Source organism: Chiloscyllium plagiosum, unplaced genomic scaffold (assembly GCF_037043375.1).
Source record: "Chiloscyllium plagiosum isolate Xiang-an unplaced genomic scaffold, Cpla_swu_hap1 HiC_scaffold_17, whole genome shotgun sequence".
Taxonomy (NCBI): domain Eukaryota; kingdom Metazoa; phylum Chordata; class Chondrichthyes; order Orectolobiformes; family Hemiscylliidae; genus Chiloscyllium; species Chiloscyllium plagiosum.
In genome coordinates, this window is record NW_028270155.1 from 72,858,161 (window position 1) to 72,878,061 (window position 19,901).

At 43.2% G+C, this 19,901-nt stretch overlaps 1 protein-coding gene across 3 annotated transcripts in view; it reads left to right on the forward strand.

The window, feature by feature from the left end:
- Positions 1-19,901, forward strand: part of vac14 (vac14 homolog (S. cerevisiae)) — a 363,248-nt gene that overhangs the window by 285,310 nt on the left and 58,037 nt on the right. For all 3 annotated transcript variants that reach the window (XM_087996063.1, XM_043707329.2, XM_043707330.2), the window contains 2 exons: positions 16,322-16,401; positions 17,395-17,545. In XM_087996063.1, the coding sequence (XP_087852189.1) occupies positions 16,322-16,401; positions 17,395-17,545 (231 nt within the window). The remainder of the gene's footprint in view (positions 1-16,321; positions 16,402-17,394; positions 17,546-19,901) is intronic.

A 19,901-nucleotide genomic window follows, 5' to 3' on the forward strand; every position in this document is an offset into this window, starting at 1 on the left:
TTCTGTTTTTATGATTCCACAAATGTGTCTGTTAAATTCTGATGTTGGCTAATTATCCTTTAGCCAAGTGCTCCGCAATTCCACCCTCAAAGAGAAGCAATGCCCATTAAACCTGAGGCTGTGTTTTCAGTAGACAGAACAAATCTGATCTGAATTTGTCACTGTGTGTGTGGATCCACAATCCCCAACAGACCCATTTTATGTTGTCTTGTCACACCCTGAAACACGTGTGGTTGAGGTATCTGGATCCACAATACATTTTTTTAACAGTGACTTTTACCCAGCAAAGCCAGCTAATAGAGTTAGGTTATGAGAATTGGTTGTATGGACCACGCTTGCCTTAGTTTTAAATTTTATTTTATTCATTCAGGGATATGGGCATTGTTGGCTGAACTGAGCATTTATTGCCTGTCCCTATTTGCCCTTGAGAAGGTGATGGTGAGCTGCCATTTTGATTCACTGCATCCCATGTGATATAGGTAGATCTACAATGCTGTTAGGGAGGAGCTCCAGGATTTTCACCTAACAACACAGAAGGAACAATGATATATTTCCAAGTGAGGATGGTGAGTGGCGTGGAAAATAATTTGCAGGTGATGGTGATGCCAAGTATCTGCTGCCCTTACCCTTCTAGATGGTAGTGAACGTAGGTTTGGAAGGTGCCATCTGAGAATTTTTCTGAAGTGCATCTTGTAAATGGTGCACACTGTTGCTACTGAGCAGCTGTTGTTGGGGGAGTTAATATTTGTGGCTGTTGTACCAATCTAGTGGGTTGTTTTATCCTGGATGATGTTAAGCTTCTTGAGTGTAGTTGGAGCTGCACCTATCCAGGCAAGTATCCCATCGCATTCCTGATTTGTGCCTTGTAGATGGAGGACAGGTTTTGGGGAGTCAGGAGCTGAGTTACTCGACACAGTATTTATAGCCTCAGACGTGTTCTTGTAGCCAGACTATTCCTATGGCAAGTCCAGTTCACTTTTTGGTCAGCTGTAATCCCCAGGATTTTGGTCATGGGGCACTCAGTGATGGTTATGCCATTGAATGACAAGGGATGATGGTTAGATTCTCTTTTGTTGGGGACGATAGTGAATATTGAGAATTCTCTGCCCTATAATGCTCTGGAATTTCAATCATTCAGATTTAAGATGGAAAATGGTAGGTTTCTGGAGACGAGTATGTTAAGTGATGTGGAAATAGTATGGGAAAGTGCAGCCATGATCCAGAAAAATGGGGCAGGCTCAATGCACTGAATGGCCTACTCTAGGTTCTATGTTAATCTTGTTCCTTTAGCACCAAAATGTTTAATTTTGCTTTGTGACTTGGGGATATGAAAACTCACGCTGGTTGACAGGAAATGTTTTTCATTCACATCACTGCTGGAATGTTTGCTTTCATCGAAAGAATGAGTTCAATGAGGGACAAAGCAAGTCTAGATATAATTTGCAATTGGATGTACGCTCTGAGCAGTTCTTCAGGCACCACAATGCATAATCTATGCTGTGGACTTTTCTTTTGATGAGGGTGTGGAGGGTAGATTTCTCAGCAATGAAGAGGCGCAGTCATACTATGGATAAAAGCAAAGAGTCTGCTTGTAAAGTGCTTTTAAATAAATTAGCATTAAGGATGAGTACTGCAATTATAAACTGGCAGACCTCACACTATTGCTAAATGCAGAGCCAGTGTCTATTCTGTTTGTTCAGTTCTGAGGTCACAAGTGGCTGTTTTTTGACACTACAAATTTGGTGGGCTCTTCCAGAAGCAATTTCTATAGCAGAGACCTTGATACTCCTAGCAATCAACCCTGTAAAGTAAGCTGTTTATTTAAATACATAAACCAACTCTTATCTCAGAGGAGTAGCAAATGTCTAATCCTCAACGCTGTGAAAAATAAACTTTCCTTTTAATGTTCATGTGTTGTCCTCCCAACTTCGCACTCCCCAGCACCACAGCCATTTGGTATCAGAAGTACAATCCATTTTATTTTCCTACTTTCTAAAGGAAGACTTTGTTTCACTCATTTCAAAGAGGAGCAGTGGAGTTCTCCCTGTGTCTTGGCTAATATTAATCCCTCAATCATCATTATTAAAAAAAAAATGATTTGCTCAGTTGTTTTTGTTTGTGGAATTTCACTGTGTGCAAATTGGATGCCACATTTCCTGTGTTACAACAAAGGCTAAATGTCAAAGGTATTTAATTCATTCGGAGAAAGTGAGGACTGCAGATGCTGGAGATCAGAGCTGAAAAATGTGTTGCTGGAAAAGCGCAGTAGGTCAGGTAGCATCCAAGGAGCAGGAGAATCGACGTTTCGGGCATAAGCCCTTCTTCAGGAATGAGGAAGGTGTGCCAAGCAGGCTAAGATAAAAGGTAGGGAGGAGGGGCATTGGGAATGCGATAGGTGGAGGGAGGTTAAGGTCAGGGTGATAGGCCGGAGAGGGGGTGGGGGTGGGGGCGGGGGCGGAGAGGTCAGGAAGAAGATTGCAGGTCAAGAAGGCGGTGCTGAGTCCGAGGGTTGGGACTGAGGATGGAGGACCTGCATGTCCTTGGCAGACTGGGAGGGGGAGTTAAAGTGTTCAGCCACAGGGCGGTTGGGTTGGTTGGTGCAGAAGATGAGGCGATCTTCATCCAGGCCCTTTCCACCAGGACAGAACCCCACTGGTCCTCACCTACCACCCCACCAACCTCCAGATACATCATATCATCCTTCGTCATTTCCACCACCTCCAAACAGACCACACCACCAAGGATATATTTCCCTCCCCTCCCCTATCAGCGTTCCGGAAAGACCACTCCCTGGGCGACTCCCTCGTCAGATCCACACCCCCCACCAACCCAACCTCCACTCCCGGCACCTTTCCCTACAACCGCAAGAAATGTAAAACTTGCGCCCACACCTCCCCCCTCACTTCCCTCCAAGGCCCCAAGAGATCCTTCCATATCCGTCACAAATTCACCTGCACCTCCACACACATCATTTACTGCATCCGCTGCACCCGATGTGGCCTCCTATACATTGGGGAGACAGGCCGCCTACTTGCCGAACGTTTTAGAGAACACCTCTGGGACACCTGCACCAACCAACCCAACCACCCTGTGGCTGAACACTTTAACTCCCCCTCCCACTCCGCCAAGGACATGCAGGTCCTTAGCCGCCTCCATCGCCAGACCATGGCAACACAACGCCTGGAGGAAGACTGCCTCATCTTCCGCCTAGGAACCCTCCAACACCAGGGATGAATGCAGATTTCTCCAGCTTCCTCACTTCCCCTCCCCCCACCTTATCTCAGTCCCAACCCTCGGACTCAGCACCGCCTTCTTGACCTGCAATCTACTTCCCGACCTCTCCGCCCCCCACCCCTTCTCCGGCCTATCACCCTCACCTTAACCTCCTTCCACCTATCCCATTCCCAACGCCCCTCCCAAAGTCCTTCCTCCCTACCTTTTATCTTAGCCTGCTTGGCACACCCTCCTCATTCCTGAAGCAGGGCTTATGCCCAAAACGTTGATTCTCCTGCTCCTTGGATGCTGCCTGACCTGTTGCGCTTTTCCAGCAACACATTTTTCAGTATTTAATTCATTGGGAAGCACTTTGGGGCTTCCTCAAGTCACATGAAATCAAGGCTCTTTCATATTCTTTGTTTATCATTATCCAGCAAAATGAGTTGCCTCAGTCTTGAAAGCTTCAGTTGTCTCACTGTCCAAAAGATTTCAGACATGGAGTTGCTGATGTCCGCAGCGCTTGGAGTGGTGCAACATACGTTGTGATATTCCTTCTGAATGGCCTGGTTCCAAGTTGTAGGTCTGCCCTTTTGCTTTGCTTTACTGACCCTTTCAAATCATTTTGTCATTGTGAGCACTTTGGAATGCTGCGGGGTCATGAATGGTGCTATGTAAGTGCAAGTTTTCTTTTTATAAGAAGCTCAGTCCTGAAGCTGAGCCTTGCGTTATGTGAATTCAATCGCAATGGTCCACTCAGTTGTGCAGCCAAGCTCTGCAGGACCTCGTTTCCCCATTTCTCCTGTGTGGGTAAAGTTACAGGAGCAGGTTTCTTCACTGCTGGAGAAATTATGTTCGAAAGGCTGGAGACTCTTACCTGTGTTCTTTAGCCAATTGCAATGGTGTGCAAGTATCTAAATATACATTTATACATACATGCATGTGTATCTATATATATATATATATATATATATGTATGTATGTTTTATACAGTTCCATTAACGTAAAAAAAAATTGAGGTGCATCACTGGAACTCAAATGAATCCCTTGCTAAAGGAGATGAAGGTTTTAAGATGCGTGCTAAAGGAGAACAAAGAGACAAGACATTACAGGAATGAAGAGAGTGCAGTATTTAAGCAGCTGTAGACACAGCCACGAATGGAGATTAATGAAGTAGGTCTTGCACAACAGGCCAGGAGCCGATTCAGGTCAGCAAGCATAGGAGTGATGAGCATGTGAGATTTGGTGTAAGCATTGAATAGAAACAACAGAGTTTTAAATGAGGTGCAGCTTGTGGGTTGGAGTAGTCGTCCAAAAGCCATGAAAGGATACATGGGACAGTAGTAGGGATAAGAACTGGAAGTAGGTATTGTTTGTGGGGCTGATAATATAAAGTCAGAAGCTCAGTCAAGCTTTAAATAGGATGCTAAGGCTGTGAACAGTCTAGTTCTGCCTGAAGCACTGGTTAGAGAGAAAGGGATCAGTGCCAAGGCAATGTTTTTATGAACAGGAACCGAAGGCTTCTGACTTTCCAAGCTGTAACTGGAGGCAATTGTGACTCATCACAGACGGCATGTTGAATAAGCTCTCAACCAACACAAAAGAAACTGAACAGTTCAATAGTTTTGGCTATTTGATAGGACAAGGGTGCGTAGGGGCTTCACGGACTCAAAGAGAGCAGTGTCACTTGTATTGCACAAGAACACTCCTCTTTCTCCTCAGATCCCTTAGCTCTGGTAACAGTCTCTTGCTAGGCAATTATGGAGTGTCATGCCTCAACAACAATCGAGCAAACTACTGAAGTGCAGTCAGCATTGCTCAAATCACCCAGCGAAGATTGCGTTTTAACATTTTAATTGGCTACTTGCCTCGAGGTTAATTCAAAGGCAAAGTCCTGTGAATGCTGGAAATCAAAAATAAAATCAGAAAACGCTCCAAGTGCTCTGGTTGGCAGTATCCAGGGGGTTTAAATTTCAAGTTGATGACATTTCATCAGAACAGAGAGGTCTTTGGCGGGAAACACTAGCCCTCTCATAAACTTGCTGAGTGTTTCCAGTATTTTCTATTTTTATTCCCTCGAGGTTTAGGTCTCTTAGCACTCCGACAATGAGAGAGTTAATATGCCAATCCATGGTGGTTCATTCGGTTAAGTCCGCATCCAAAATTCCAACATTTTCTGGGAAGAAGTTCCATCTGTTTGCTTTCCAGCATTTCAAGATGGCCATCTTCCCATTTGATGTGGAGAACTGGAATTCTGCTGCACCATATGAGATGTCTGTTAAAAATAATGAAAGAAAGTAGATGCCCGAGTCGTTATTTTCATCAGATGTGAGCTTTGAGTACCTTTTCTGAGAGCCAGGGTTCACATCGATTTTGTAAGCTGCATTGCTTAACATTTACCTTTCCCAGAGGTCGAAGTGTGTAATTTTGCTCAAAAAATTATGACTTTGCCCAAAATGATTTAAAGACCTTTCTGTTTCAATCATTTTTTCATGCATTCCTATACTGCCCATATTTCTGCACTGGACAGAAAGCTAATTGGAACTGAAAGCTCAGTTCCAGCAACTCCCTTTGTAGTCTTTGAGATGAACAATGTCATTGCTACAGAATAGAATATCTTGTCATTTTTAAAAAGGAAGAACTTACATTTATGTGGCATCTTCCATAGCCTGAGGATATCTCAAAGCTCTTCACAACTAATTCAGTTATTTTTTTAAAGTGTACTCCTGCTGTAATCCAGCAGCTAGTTCACGTACAACCAGATTCTACAAATAGCAGTATGATAAATGACCAATTCACCTATTTTGCCAGTGTTTTTTTGCTAGACAAATGCTAGCTAGGACACCTGGGAATCCTAACCTGATGTTCTTGGAATAGTTTTTAGACAGGGCAGACTGCACATTGATTTAACATCTTCTGTGGAAAAGGGCACCTCTGAAAGTATGGTGTCAAGGTGAAAATCCAGCCTTAATGATTTGCTCAAATCTTTGAACTGGGGGGGGGGGGAGGTTTGAACCCACAACCTTACAATCAGGATGAGATGATCCCTAATGAGAAACATGGCTAAATGCAGAAGAAAATATCCTGCACTTTTTCAGAGTTCTGTCTCTTCACCTCAGATCATCGCCATTGTTTATCCTCTTTTAATTCAAACCATTTGTGTGGTGTCTCTGCATGAGAGTGCTCACCAACCTACACCAAAGCTGGAGTTCAGTTAAGACTCCCAAAACATTTTACAGGAAGGGCATTTGCCAAGAGAGTTCTTATACCAGCTGTGTTGCACAGGTTAACCAATTGTAGCACAATGGGGAAAGCCCACTGTCAAAGTCTTTCTGCCAAAGTATAGCAAGGGTCTGATCAGTTGTCAGACCCCCTCAATGTCTCTAAATGCATGTAAATAGTTCACTTCATGAGTAGAAACTGTTTCTCTGCAGTTGCAAAAAAAAGTCAAAATTCCAGTATTTTGTTTGTTATTTTTCTCTGTAAAGACTATACACAACAGATTTAGAACCTTTGTAGATTATTTTTTATGAACAAAGCACTATTTTGAATTTTTTTTTTTTGAAAAATAGCACCCAGTTCCTCCTCAACATTCTGATGTCCTAATGTGGATATAATCCAATTAGTTCTCTGCAGTGCCCCTCAGTTCCATTAGCTCACCTGACCAAACTCCCTTCAATGCTTTCCCTCTGTCACTGCTGTGAACTTGTCTAGTCTCTCTCCTATCTCCCTTGTACCTCCTTTGAGCTCATCTTGTCCATGGGAGTCACTTTCCTCCTCCCTTGGCCCCATTCTCACTAAACTGCTAATCATCCAGCCTCCCTCCTGAACCACATAATAGCCAGTGTTGTTCTAATCAGAGGCACATATAACATCCTATATGGATGTGACAAAGGTAAACTTGCCCCCTCAACCATTCTGAAAATGTTGACAGTGTCAGCCACATCACCTTCCTTCAGCACCTCTCCACTTTTATTAAGTTGAGTGGCACTGCTTCAGCCTGGTTTCATAATCAAATCCAGTAAATCACTAGAAATGTTTTTTTCCTGCACCTGTGGCATTGGCTCTGGTATCCTCTCAAGAACCTGCCCTTAAGAGGGTGCAAGAGGCTGTTGAGCCCATGGACTCTGCATGACCATCCGAAGAACATCCCACCCAGACATGACCCCTCCACCTTATCCCTGTAAACCCACATTTACTATGGCAAATCCATCTAGGCTGCATTGTTGGACTGTTAGAGGAAACCAAAGCATCTGGTAGAAGCTCACACAGACGTGGGGAGAATATGCAAACTCCACACATCCAGTCAACCAAGGCTGGAATTGAACCCGGGTCCCTGGCACTGCGTGGCAGCATGCTAACCACTGAGCAACCCCGCTGCATTATCAGATGGCCACAGCATTAGTTTTCACATCTACATTTGGTTCCACCTCTCGAATCCTCCAATGCCTTTTTGATAAGGGGTAACATTACGGCGGTACTTAGAGAGGATATTCCTGGAAATATGTCCAGGGAAGTTGTTTGGGTGGAACTGCAAAATAAGAAAGGGATGATCACCTTATTGGGATTGTACTGCAGACCCCCTAATAGTCAGAGGGAAGTTGAGAAATAAATTTGTCAGGAGATCTCCGTAATATGTAAGAATAATAAGGTGATTATGGTCAGGAATTTTAACTTTCCAGATATAGACTAGGACTGTCATAGTGTTAAGGGTTTAGATGGAGAGGAATTTGTTAAGTGTGTACAAGAAAATTTTCTGATTCAGTATATGGATGTACCTACTAAAGAGGGTGCAAAACTTGACCTACTCTTGGGAAATAAGGCAGGGCAAGTGACTGAGATGTCAGTGGGGGAGCACTTTGGGGTCAGCGTCCATAATTCTATTAGTTTTAAAATAGTGATGAAAAAGGATAGACCAGATCTAAAAGTTGAAGTTTGAAAGTAGAGGAAGGCTAATTTTGACAGTATTAGACAAGAATTTTCAAAAGTTGATTGGGGGCAGATGTTCGCAGGTAAAGGGACGGCTGGAAAATGGGAAATCTTCAGAAATGAGATAACGAGAGTCCAGAGAAAGTATATTCCTGTTAGGGTGAAAGGGAAGGCTGGTAGGTGTAGCGAATGCTGGATAAGTAAAGAAATTGAGAGTTTCCTTAAGAAAAAGAAGGAAGCATATGTCAGCAGAAATTGAGTGTATCCTTAGAGTGTAAAGGCAGTAGGGGTATACTTGAGAGAAATCAGGAGGGCAAAAAGGGGACATGAGATAGCTTTGGCAAATAGGGTTAAGGAGAATTCAAAAGGATTTTATAAATACATTAAGGACAAAAGGTTAACTAAAGACAGAATAGGACCCCTCAAAGATCAGCAAGGCAGCCTATGTGTGGAACCACAGGAGACTGGGGAGATACTAAACGAGTATTTTGCATCAGTGTTTACTGTGGAGAAGGACATGGAAGCTATAGAACATGGGGAAATAGATGGTGACATCTTAGAAAATGTCCATGTTACAGAAGAGGAGGATGTCTTAAAACACTTTAAAGGTGGATAAATCCCTAGGACGTGATCAGGTGTAGGCTAGAACTCTGTGGGAAGCAAGGGAAGTGATTGCTGGGCCCCTTGCTGAGATATTTGTATCATCGGTCATCACAGGTGAGGTGCTGGAAGACTGGAGGTTGGCTAACGTGGTGCTACTATTCAAGAAAGGTGGTAAGGAAAAGCCAGGGAATTATAGACCAGTGTGCCTGACATCAGTGATGGGCACGTTGTTGGAGGGAATCTTGAGAGACAGGATTTACATGTATTTGGAAAGGTACAGACTGATTAGGGATAGTAACCATGGCTTTGTGGGTGGGAAATCATGTCTGATTAACTTGATTAATTTTTTAGAAGAAGTAAAAGGGCAGAGCAGTGGACATGATCTCTGTGGACTTCAGTAAGGCATTGGACAAGGTCCAATGTTAGATCTCATGGAATTCAAGGAGAACTAGCCATTTGAATACAGATACTTGAAGGTAGAAATCAACTAGGTAAAAATAAGGACTGCAGATGCTGGAAACCAGATTCTAGATTAGAGTGGTGCTGGAAAAGCACAGCAGGTCAGGCAGCATCCGAGGAGCAGGAAAATCGACATTTTGGGCAAAAGCCCTTCATCAGGAGAGATATGGGCCTAGTGCTGGTAAATGGGACTAGATTAAATTTGGATATCTGGTCGGCATAGACTAGTTGGACCAAAGGATCTCTGTCCGTGCTGTACATCTCTATGACTCCATGTTGCTAAATGATCAGGTTGCTTACCCAGTGTCCAGTACTGGATGAACAGATATTTCTTCCAATTGTGGAAATATTGGGAAGAGCCATTGCTTTCTGACCCCATTCCCTAGCTGTCAACTCCTTTTCTCTCTTTTGAGAGTACTCCAGTCAATTCATAAATGTGATGACATATTAGATCCTGAGAAGAGCTTCCAGCCTTTTTTGTGTATGGTAACTAAGATCAACTGCATAAAATGGCTCAACTATATCTGTACCTCAGTCCTTCTGCTGTTAAACTCCTATTATCATGCCTTTGTTATCTCTAGACTTAATTATTTTAATGCACTGTTGGCTGATTGTCCATACTTTATCCTCCATAAGCTGGATCTCATGCATTTTGCTGCTACACTTGTCTTAACTCACATCAAGTCCCGTTGACCAATCACTCTTGTGCTCGCAGACCTACATTGATCCTTGGTCATACAACAGCTGAATTTTAAAACTGTCATCCTTCTTTGCAGATTCGCCATCGCCTTTCCCCTTCTTATCAATATAACCTTTTCAGGCCTACCCTACAACACTGTGAGATCCCTGGCCTCTGGGGCAATCCTGATTTTAATCATGGCACCCATTGGGGACTGTCTCTTCAATTTCCTCGGCTACAAGCTTTAGAATTCTCTTCCAAGACCCCTCTACTTCACACTAACCCATAAGATCTTGGAGCTGAAATAAGCCAATTGGCCCATTGAGTCTGCTTCACCGTTTGATCATGTCTGATAAATTTCTCAACCCCATTCCCCTGCATTCTGCCCACAATACTAGTCAAGAACCTATCTGTCTCTGTCTTAAATACACTCAATAACTTGGCCTCCTCAGCTTTCTGCGGCAATGAGTTCACAGAATCACCACCTTCTGACTGAAGAAATTCCTCGCCATCTCAGTTCTGAAGGGTCATCCCTTCACTGTGAGGCTGTCCCCTTGGGTTCTGGTTTTTCCTGCTAGTGGAAATATCTTCTCCACGTCTACTCTATCCAGGCCTCTCAGTACTCTGTAACTTACAATCAGAACTGCTCACAATATTCCAAGTATGATCTGATGACAGCCTTATACGGCCTCAGCAGTACATTTCTGCTCCAGTATTCTTGTTCTATCAAAATGAATGCTCACATTGTATTTATCTTCCGAACTACCAAATGAACCAGTTGTTAACCTTAAGAATCCTTAGGACTTCTAAGGTCCTTTGTGCTGCAGTTTCCAACCACCTCTAAGTACTCCACTATCTCATCCTTAATAATGGACTCTAAACACTTAGCAAAGAATGGAGTCAGGCTAACCAGCCTATGGTTTTCTGTCTTCTGTTTCCTTCCCTTCTTACTCAGGGGTGTTATATTAGCCATTTTCCGGCCCTCTGGGACCCACTGACTCCATTGATTCCTTAAAGATTACCACCAGTGCTTCTACAGTCTCCTCAGCTATCTCCTTCAGAATTCTGAAGTGTAATCCATCTAGTCCAGGTGATTTAACCACATTTAGCCTCTTCAGCTTCCCCAGTAATCTCCTTAGGGATGTCCATTACACTCAGCTCTGCCGCCTGGCTCTCTCGAATTTCTGGTATGCTGCTTCCACTGAAGAAGATTGGTGTAAAGTACGTATTCAGTTCCACTGCCATTTCTTGTCTACTTCTCAAGCCTCATTTTTCAGTGGTCCTATCTCCAGACTTGCCTCTCTCTTACCATTTTGATATCAAAAAAACTCTTGCAATCTTCTCTTTATGTTACTGGATAGCTTACTCATATTTTATCTTCTCCCTCTGCTACTGATTTTTTACATGTCCTCTGCTGATTTTTAAGGGCTTCCCGATCCTCGAGCTTCCTAATAATCTTCATCACATTATATAGTTTTTCATTTGTTTTTATCCTGTCCACGACTTCTCTTGTCATGTTCTTTGAAGTTCTGGTATGCTGCTGATGTCTTCCACCATGAAGATTGATGCAAAGTATATATTCATTCTTTGTTGCCCATTATCTCTTTTCCAGCCTAATTTTTCCAATACTTCAATGTTCACTCCTGCCTCTCTTACCTTTCCTATATTTATCTTGCAATCTTCTTTTCTATTGCTCGCTAGCTTTCTCAAATATGCCATCATCTCCCACCTTATTGCTATTGTCCTCTACTGGTTTATAAAGGCTTTCCAATTCTCTGGCTTCCTACTAACCTTTACCACACTGTTTTTTGTTTTATGCTGTCTCTGACTTCCTTGTGAGCATTGATTGCCTTGTCCTCCCCTTAATATATTTCTTTTTCCTTCGGATGAGTTTCTGCTGTACCTCCCAGATTAGTCCCAGAAGCTCCGACCATTGCTGCAGCACCATGATCCCTGCTAGGTTTCCCTACCAATCAACTCTGGCCAGCTCCTCCCTCATGCCTCTGTAGTTAGATTAGATTAGATTCCCTAAAGAGTGGAAACAGGCCCTTTGGCCCAACAAGTCCACACCGACTCTCCAAAAATAACCCACCCAGACTCATTTCCCTACATTTACCCTATCTAATACACCTAACACAATGGGCAATTCTGGCATGGCTAATTCACCTAACCTGCACATCTTTGGATTGTGGGAGGAAAGCGGAGCACCCGGAGGAAATCCAAGCAGAGACTGGGAGAATGTGCAAACTCCACACAGGCAGTTGCCCGAGGCTGGGATCGAACCCGGGTTCATGGTGCTGTGAGGCAGCAGTGCTAATTCCCTTTGCACAATTGTAATACCGTTAGATCTGATTCCAGCTTCTCCCTCTCAAACTACTGGATGAATTCTATCACATAATGGTCACTGTCCCCTAGGAGTTCCTTTACCGTCAGCTCCCTAATCAAGCCTCATTACACATCACCAAGTCTGGAATTACCTATTCCCTGGTGGGCTGTACCGCAAGCTGCTCCAAAAAAAAACATATAATAGATATTCCCATGAATTCTTTTTCTTAGGATCTGCAACCAACTTGATTTTCCCAGTCCACCTGCATATTGAAGTCCCCCATGATTATTACAATAGTGCTTCCTTACCAGCCTTTTCTATTTCCTGATTGATTTCCTTCCCCGCACTCTATGTTCAGGGGCCTATACGTAACCCTGATTAGGGTCTGCTTTCCCTTGTGGTTCATCAACTCTACGCACAGATTATGCACCTTCTGACCCTCTATTGCTTCTTTCTTCTGATTTAAATTTTATTTCTGATGAACAAGGCAACCCATCTGCCTATCCTTTCGATAGAACCCGTATCCTTGGATATTGAGTCCCCAGCCCTGATCCCCTTGCACCAAGTCTCTGATACTCACAACATCATACCTGCTCATCTCAATCTGTGCTACAAGCTGATTTACTTTATTTCATGTATTATGTGTATTTAAGTACAACTCCCTCAGTCCTGCATTGACTGCCTCCCTTCCCATAGTTGTCCCCTCATCTATGTGCCTGAAGTTAGATTCTTGACCCTCTTCTTACTCTGTCCTATTATTTGTTCTGGAAACTAGTTTAAAATCCTTGAGAGCACCTTCCTCCTCTAAGATGTTCCTCAAAAATGATCTCCCTAACCAACAGTTGGCAACTAAAGCTGTATGTCCTTATGTGATTCTGCAAATATTTTGTATGATAGTGGTCCAGTGAAGTGTTTTCAAACACTATATTGCATTTAAAAGAGCGATATAACCTTATTGCAAAGCAGCTGAGATTGGGGATGGCATTATATTAATCCAAGTTTTGTTGTGTTTGTGCAGGCCCTTAGTGGTAAGTAGGAAGCTAGGCAATTGCAGCAATTGTTAAAGTTGGGCTTTAAAGTGAAATGTTTGCCCAAAAATGTTTCTAAAGTGAACTGTGCTTGCTGTAATGTTTAGATTATGGAATGAAGTAACTTTCAGGTGACATGGACTCTGTTCTCCGACATGATGGCTCACATCTGGTTCCAATACTTCTCTGCAATTCCATCTTTAACATTTCATTTGAGAGCAGGGGCAAGATTAATTTTGTACATGACCAACTTTGACAGTTTTCCATAGCTTTAGAGCTTTAGTTAGTGTAGAGAATAGAATGTAGCAATAATAAAGGGCATGTAGTGAACTGTGGCTGATTGATTATTGTAATTATGCAGAAAGGTTTGTGGAGAGAGGGTTTAGGGTGGGGGGGCAGTCAAAGATTATCACAGATATTTCCTGTTTATTCAGGATTATTTCACTTTTGGAAGTTTTGGATTGATCAAATTTTGCCTGCCCTGAAATAGGTTTTCTTTGTGAAAAGTGAACGTCATCGTAGTCACAGAGGACTGCCGGGCTGCGCGCTCATTACAGAGACATGGCTCGTGGTGAGATTAACCTGAGGGTCACCATGCCTCAGGCAAAGGGCAGGGTTGAGTAGGCAGGGCCTTCATGGTTATCCCAGCTGTTATAGGAATTAAATCCAAGCTGTTGACAACACTACATCTCAAACCAGCCATCCAGCTAACTGAGCATACTGACACTAATCACGTGTGGATCAGATTGCAGGCATTGACTGTCTTCTGAATTTAACATTTCAATGATTATATGTGAAATATATGGATTAGATTGGCATAAAATTCACGCATGAGCTGGCACCATATCACTGCATTGTTGGATACCTAATAAGCAGCTCTTTTCCTGGCCTGTTCAAGTGGGAATTTGTTCTCTATCTGAAAGGGGCGTTCGCTTTGAACTCTACTGTGCAATTAACCACCTCCTGGTCGAGTGAAGCTTTGAGCACCTGATGGCCCATTTGTGTTACTCAAGAGGGATAGACAGATGGAGAGCAGCAGTGTTTAATCTACTGGTCAACAAGAAATTTGTCAATCGCATGTCCGCTGGTGTTTTGTCAGCTGATTGACATTTACTCTTTTGTTGATCACACTGGATGCTGACCATTCCCCCTTCTGTTTCTTCTTTGTACATAGGCAGTAAACAGAGCTCTCAACATGGGGCAAGTTGTGGGTGAGAGTTTTCAGCTATGTGTTATGTACTCTAGTTCAGCAGCAGGAATAAGATAAGTATGTTAGTGCATATTGTTCCAAATCAATAAAAATGCATGGGTAGCAGTCAACTGCCCCATTCACGTTGAATTTCAGGTATATTCTACAATGAATTTAATTCCTTTATTTCTAAAGGATTCTTCCCTCTGTGCTTCATGTGGCTCTTTGGGGAGAAGATCATTGAATTTAATCCCCTGTGCAATTCAGTGTGCCCCTTTAGCGAATGGTAGGCCACACAGATAATCTGGCTGAGATGTTCTGCAACAGCTTTTCACAATGGCCCCTGCATCCCCTGCCAAGCTAATGATAGCTGCCATCTTAGAACGCCAAGGGTCACCAGCACATGGGCGCACCACTGCTAAGTCCTTCGCTTAGATACAGACTGCTGTTCCTTCATTGTTGCTCAGTCACAATGCTGAGATCTGACCGCTCTGTGCATACACTTACATCACATGGACTGCAGCGCTGCATCAAGGTAATTGCAATCAATGTTTACGTCCCAAAAATGAATCAAAGAAATCACATGGGCCACAGGAGATGACAAATAATTTTTAATATTCTATTCTGCCTTCTTGATAATGGCATGACCGCAATGATTTTTTAAATATCAAGATGTTTAATTGCAGTATTGCCTTTCCAGCAGCTCTTCCTGAAGGTTTTGGCTCATCCTCGCGGAAATGTCAAACACTGTTATATTCCTGAGCCAAGTGCATCTTTTCTGTTATTGAATGTTGTTGTTTGTTTCAACCCTAACAAGAGTATCACTTAATGTTGTGATATCCTCACATGCATGTTCCCCAACAGGGCTAATTTCTTATGGATAAAAAGAGGGAAGTCCAACTTTGTATTCATTTGTCACCTCAGACTGATAACATTGGTAGTCAGTGAAGTTTAATCAACAAATACCAGCAAACTGGGGGTGTGGAACTGCTTGCAACTTGTCAATGTGTTAACTAACGCATCAAATAGAATACTTTATCCAACTCGGTGGGCTTCGAGAAGACCTGGTCAATAAGCATGAATGCTCAGAAATACCATTGCATTACTTTGGTTAAGTTGACAATGTTTAACATTTCAACGCTGATCTTTGCTATTAGCGCTCAGGATATGGGACCTTGTCTTTTGAGAGTGGTCGGGTGTGAGCTTCTTTACTGTGATTGTTCGTAATGTCGTGCAAAGCCATGCAGAATCAAGTCCATTGTATGATCCTAACAGGCGAATTGGTCAAACCAAATGTCAATCACAATACTCGGTTTGGAATACAAATCGAGGGTCTGGGTTTCCATCCACTGCATCGTCGTAACCATTAGTTCAATTCCAGTGGTTCATATCCTTTCGTGAAGAAACCTTTGATTCAAGCCCACTGTAGACTTGAGCACAGCTTCAAGGCTGGTTATACACTGTCCTATTGCATATCAAAGGTGGCATCTTAAAGAGGCCTTTAAAGCAAGGTTCTGCCTGTCTGTTCATATTAATACAAAAGGCATTTTGTATTGTCCCATCCAAAAAAAGAGTAAGGGAGTTCAGTCTGTTGCCTGCTTGAATATCTATCCACCAAACAACACCAACAGAGTTTCTTGGTCATTTTTTAACTTGATGCTTTTCGAAACAAGAATATAATGGCCACCATGTTTTCCTGCACAGCAGTAATTTATTAACAATAAAATACTGTGAGACAGCATGAGTATGTGATCACCTGCTTTTTATGTAAATGCACATTCTTTTACTTATTGTATTTCCTATTGGATCTCTGCAGTCATAAATCATTTCTGTTTCAATTCCCATGCTGTTGAGTTTCATTTCTGTCACGCCCTTTACCTTGACTGTTACACCAGTGGGGATCTTGAGGTGACCATTGATTTCCTGACTGAAGTGGACAAGCTGGTGCAGCTGATCGAGTGTCCAATCTTCACATGTAAGTAAACGATTACAGCACTTCATGTTTCCACACACTGTACTGGAGTTCCAGATGTGAGCTAGTGTGTCAGGAAATGGGGCAGAAGAAACAAGTGCTGACTGGCAGCTGCATGAAGCTGGGAACATATCCAAATTAGGAGATGGCTCAAAAGCTCTGATTCCTATGAAGCGTGTGAAAAATTAAAAATGAAACGTTGCTGGCTGTTTCTGGCAATCGCTTATTTGCACATGGAATCCAGCAGATGGGCATCTGAAGGGTTACCACATCTGTACCAAGTTAATAAACAGTCATGAAGCCTGGTTTACCATATGGAGAGTGTGCCAAGGATCCTGCTCCCAATCAGCAAGTCTGCATTGTGAGTGATTTAGTTCCCCATTCAGAGTCCACGCCTCCAACAGAGGAGCGAACTGACCTGAGTAAAATTTACCCCTCCTCTCCCACTCTTTTAAAAAAAAAAGCCACTTAATCCTTCCTTTATCCTTGGAATTGGGCCCTCTGTGTGAGTTGGAAGCTGTGCCATTTGCCTCAGTGTGTAGCTCCACAAGAATGAAGCTTGAATTCATTTGTGTAACTTGAGCTCTGCAAGCTCTGTCCGTGTGCCTGGCTTGCAACCCCTCGCTGGAGCAACCTGTTTAAGTTAGGAATTAATTTTTTTTTCCCAGAAATGAGGGGGTCTAAACAATTGTGCAAAGAGACAGAGTGGCTGATCCGTAGATAGCTCAATTCCTGCTCCACCGCTAATAGTTCTGTTTTGGAGAAGAGTTGAAATGTTGATTCTGTTTCTCTCTCTCCACAGGTGCTGCCAGACCTGCTGAGTTTCTCCAGTATTCTGTGTTTCTACCTAAGCCCCTCCAACTCACCACATCTCTTTCCTCTTCTCAGTCACTCATCAAGCCCTATGTCTTTGAGCAAGATTTTGGGTTCTCTGCCACTAGCTTGGTGGGATTTGGTGTGAAACGTTGTTAATTTATCTCCTATTCTTCCTCGCAGATCTGCGGTTGCAACTCCTTGATGTTGAGAACAATCCCTACCTGATCAAAGCCCTATATGGACTCCTTATGCTCTTGCCCCAGAGCAAAGCATTCCAGCTCCTTTCCCAGCGACTGCAGTGTGTACCCAACCCGGAACTTATGCGAACCACGTGAGTGACATGTTCAGTAATTCATGGCACGTTGCTAATGGGACAACCGGTGTTGCAAGTCTCAATTTACGTCAGGTCAGCTGAGCTACCACCCTTCACCATGGCATGGATGAACTGACCCACTCTGTGAATATATATGTGGGAGATGACTGGGGCAGTTCATTCTCATTCTCCTTCACCATGCACTCTCCTTTTCCTTCCCCAGGCTCCCCCCAGACCATGTGCAGTTTCTTCAGCTTGAGATACCAGGCAGGAGTTCTAGGCCTCTCCTGATGCTATTCTTGAATTGGGTGCTCCGAGGTGCAAGGAACGTTGAGTTGCTTTTTCTTTAAATTCTCCCTGCTCTAATTTACACTCCTCTCCCTGCAAGCACATTAAACACCCAGTTCCTGGTGGAAAATCTCTCACCCCTTTTGCTCTCCACCCTCTCCTCAGGCACTAACAGCACTTGTAAGTGAAAGTCTTCACCAGACTGCAATACCTGGCCTATCCCTCAACTCTCTGGTTCTTCCCTTTCACTGATAGTTGCTTTTTCACTGACTTTGTGTAGTGCCAGATGTGTTACAGTAGGCAGCAAGCACATGGGGACACGGTTACCTCCAAGTCTCGCCCCCTTCCTGACTTGGCGATATATTTGGATTTCTTTAACATTGCTAGTACAGGATCCGGGAGCTTGCTTCCTAACAGCACTGTGGATGCACTTCCACCATGTAGACTGCACCAATTCAATAAGGTGGCTCAAAACCACCATCTTGAGGGTAATTAGCAAGAGACAGTTAATGCTGATCTTGTCAAGAATGCCAACAAATGCGAATGAATTTTAAAAGTCAAGTTATATATGATAAAGAAAAATTATCAGGGGGAGAACACACCTCCAGTAGTTGTTGTGTCACCATAGTCTTCCCAGACCATAGGGGCTGCTCTCACATTAGAGAGAAGCGACTGGTGGTGATTTAACCTGAGGGTCAGCAGACCTCAGGCAAGGGAAGAGTTTGAGAAGGCGAGTCCTTCGTGGTAACCTCAAACCATTGATGGAAATTGAACCCAAGCTGTTGGCATCACACTGCTCTGTAAACCAACAATCCAGGCAACTCTGAGCTAAACCGATTCCCACACCTTAAGTAGGTAACTGAAGAAGGTAAAGAAAGCATCAGCTTTAAAGAAAAAGTATACAATTGTGCAAGGATGAGTGGCAGGACAGGTGACTGGGCAGAATCTAAAGAATGGCAGAGATGATTTGTTAAATTTGAAAGGTTTCAGAAAAGATTTACAAGGATATTGCCAGGGTTGGAGTGTTTGAGCTATAGGGAGAGGCTGAACAGGCTGGGGCTGTTTTACCTTGGAGCATCCGAGGCTGAGGGGTGACCTTATAGAGGTTTGTAAAGTCATGAGGGGCACAGACAGGATGAATAGCCAAGGACTTTTCCCCAGGGTAGGGGAGTCCAAAACTAGAGGGCACAGATTTAAGGGGAGAGGGGAAGGATTTAACAGGGACCTAAGGAGCAACTTTTTCACAGAGAGGGTGATGTGTATATGAGCTGCCAGAGCGGGTGATGGAGGCTTGGTACAATTACAACATTTAAAAGGCATCTGGATGGGTTCATGAATAGGAAGAGTTGAGGGGCATATCAACCAAACCGTGGCAAATGGGACTAGATTAATTTCAGGAATCTGAACAGCATGGGCAAGTTGGACTGAAGGGTCTATTTCCATGCTGAATGTCTCTATGACTAAAAGATTAATCAGGAGGATGAGATGATAGTATGAGAAGAAACAATCTAGGAATGTAAAAATGGATAGGAAATGTTTCTACCGTTATTTAAAAAGAAAAGATCAATAAAGTGAATATTGGTGCTCTTAAAAAGTGAGAATCGCGGTTAATAGTGGATAACAAAGAAATGGCAAATAAAATGTTTTATTTCTGTTTTCACTATAGAGGATGCAAAATAAATCCCAGTAATGGCTGTGAATCAGGAGGTAGAAAGGAAAGAAGAGGCACATGATGAAATTATAGTCACTAGGGATGTGGAACTGAGAAAGCTGATGGAGCTGTGGGCTGACATGTCTCTGGACCTAGGCAAAAGTGAGGACTGCAGACGCTGGAAACCAGAGTTTAGATCAGTGTGGTGCTGGAAAAGCACAGCAGGTCAGGCAGCATTCAAGGAGCAGGAAAATTGATGTTTCGGGCAAAAGCCCTTCATCAGGAATAGATAGTGTCCCTGCATCTGATGGACTTCATCCTAGAGCCTTAAAAAATGTAGCCAATGTGCTAGAAGTGTTGGTGATAGTTTTCTAAAATTTGCTTGGTTCTGGTAAGCTTCCTTCAGACTGGGAAACAACAAATATAACCCCAGAG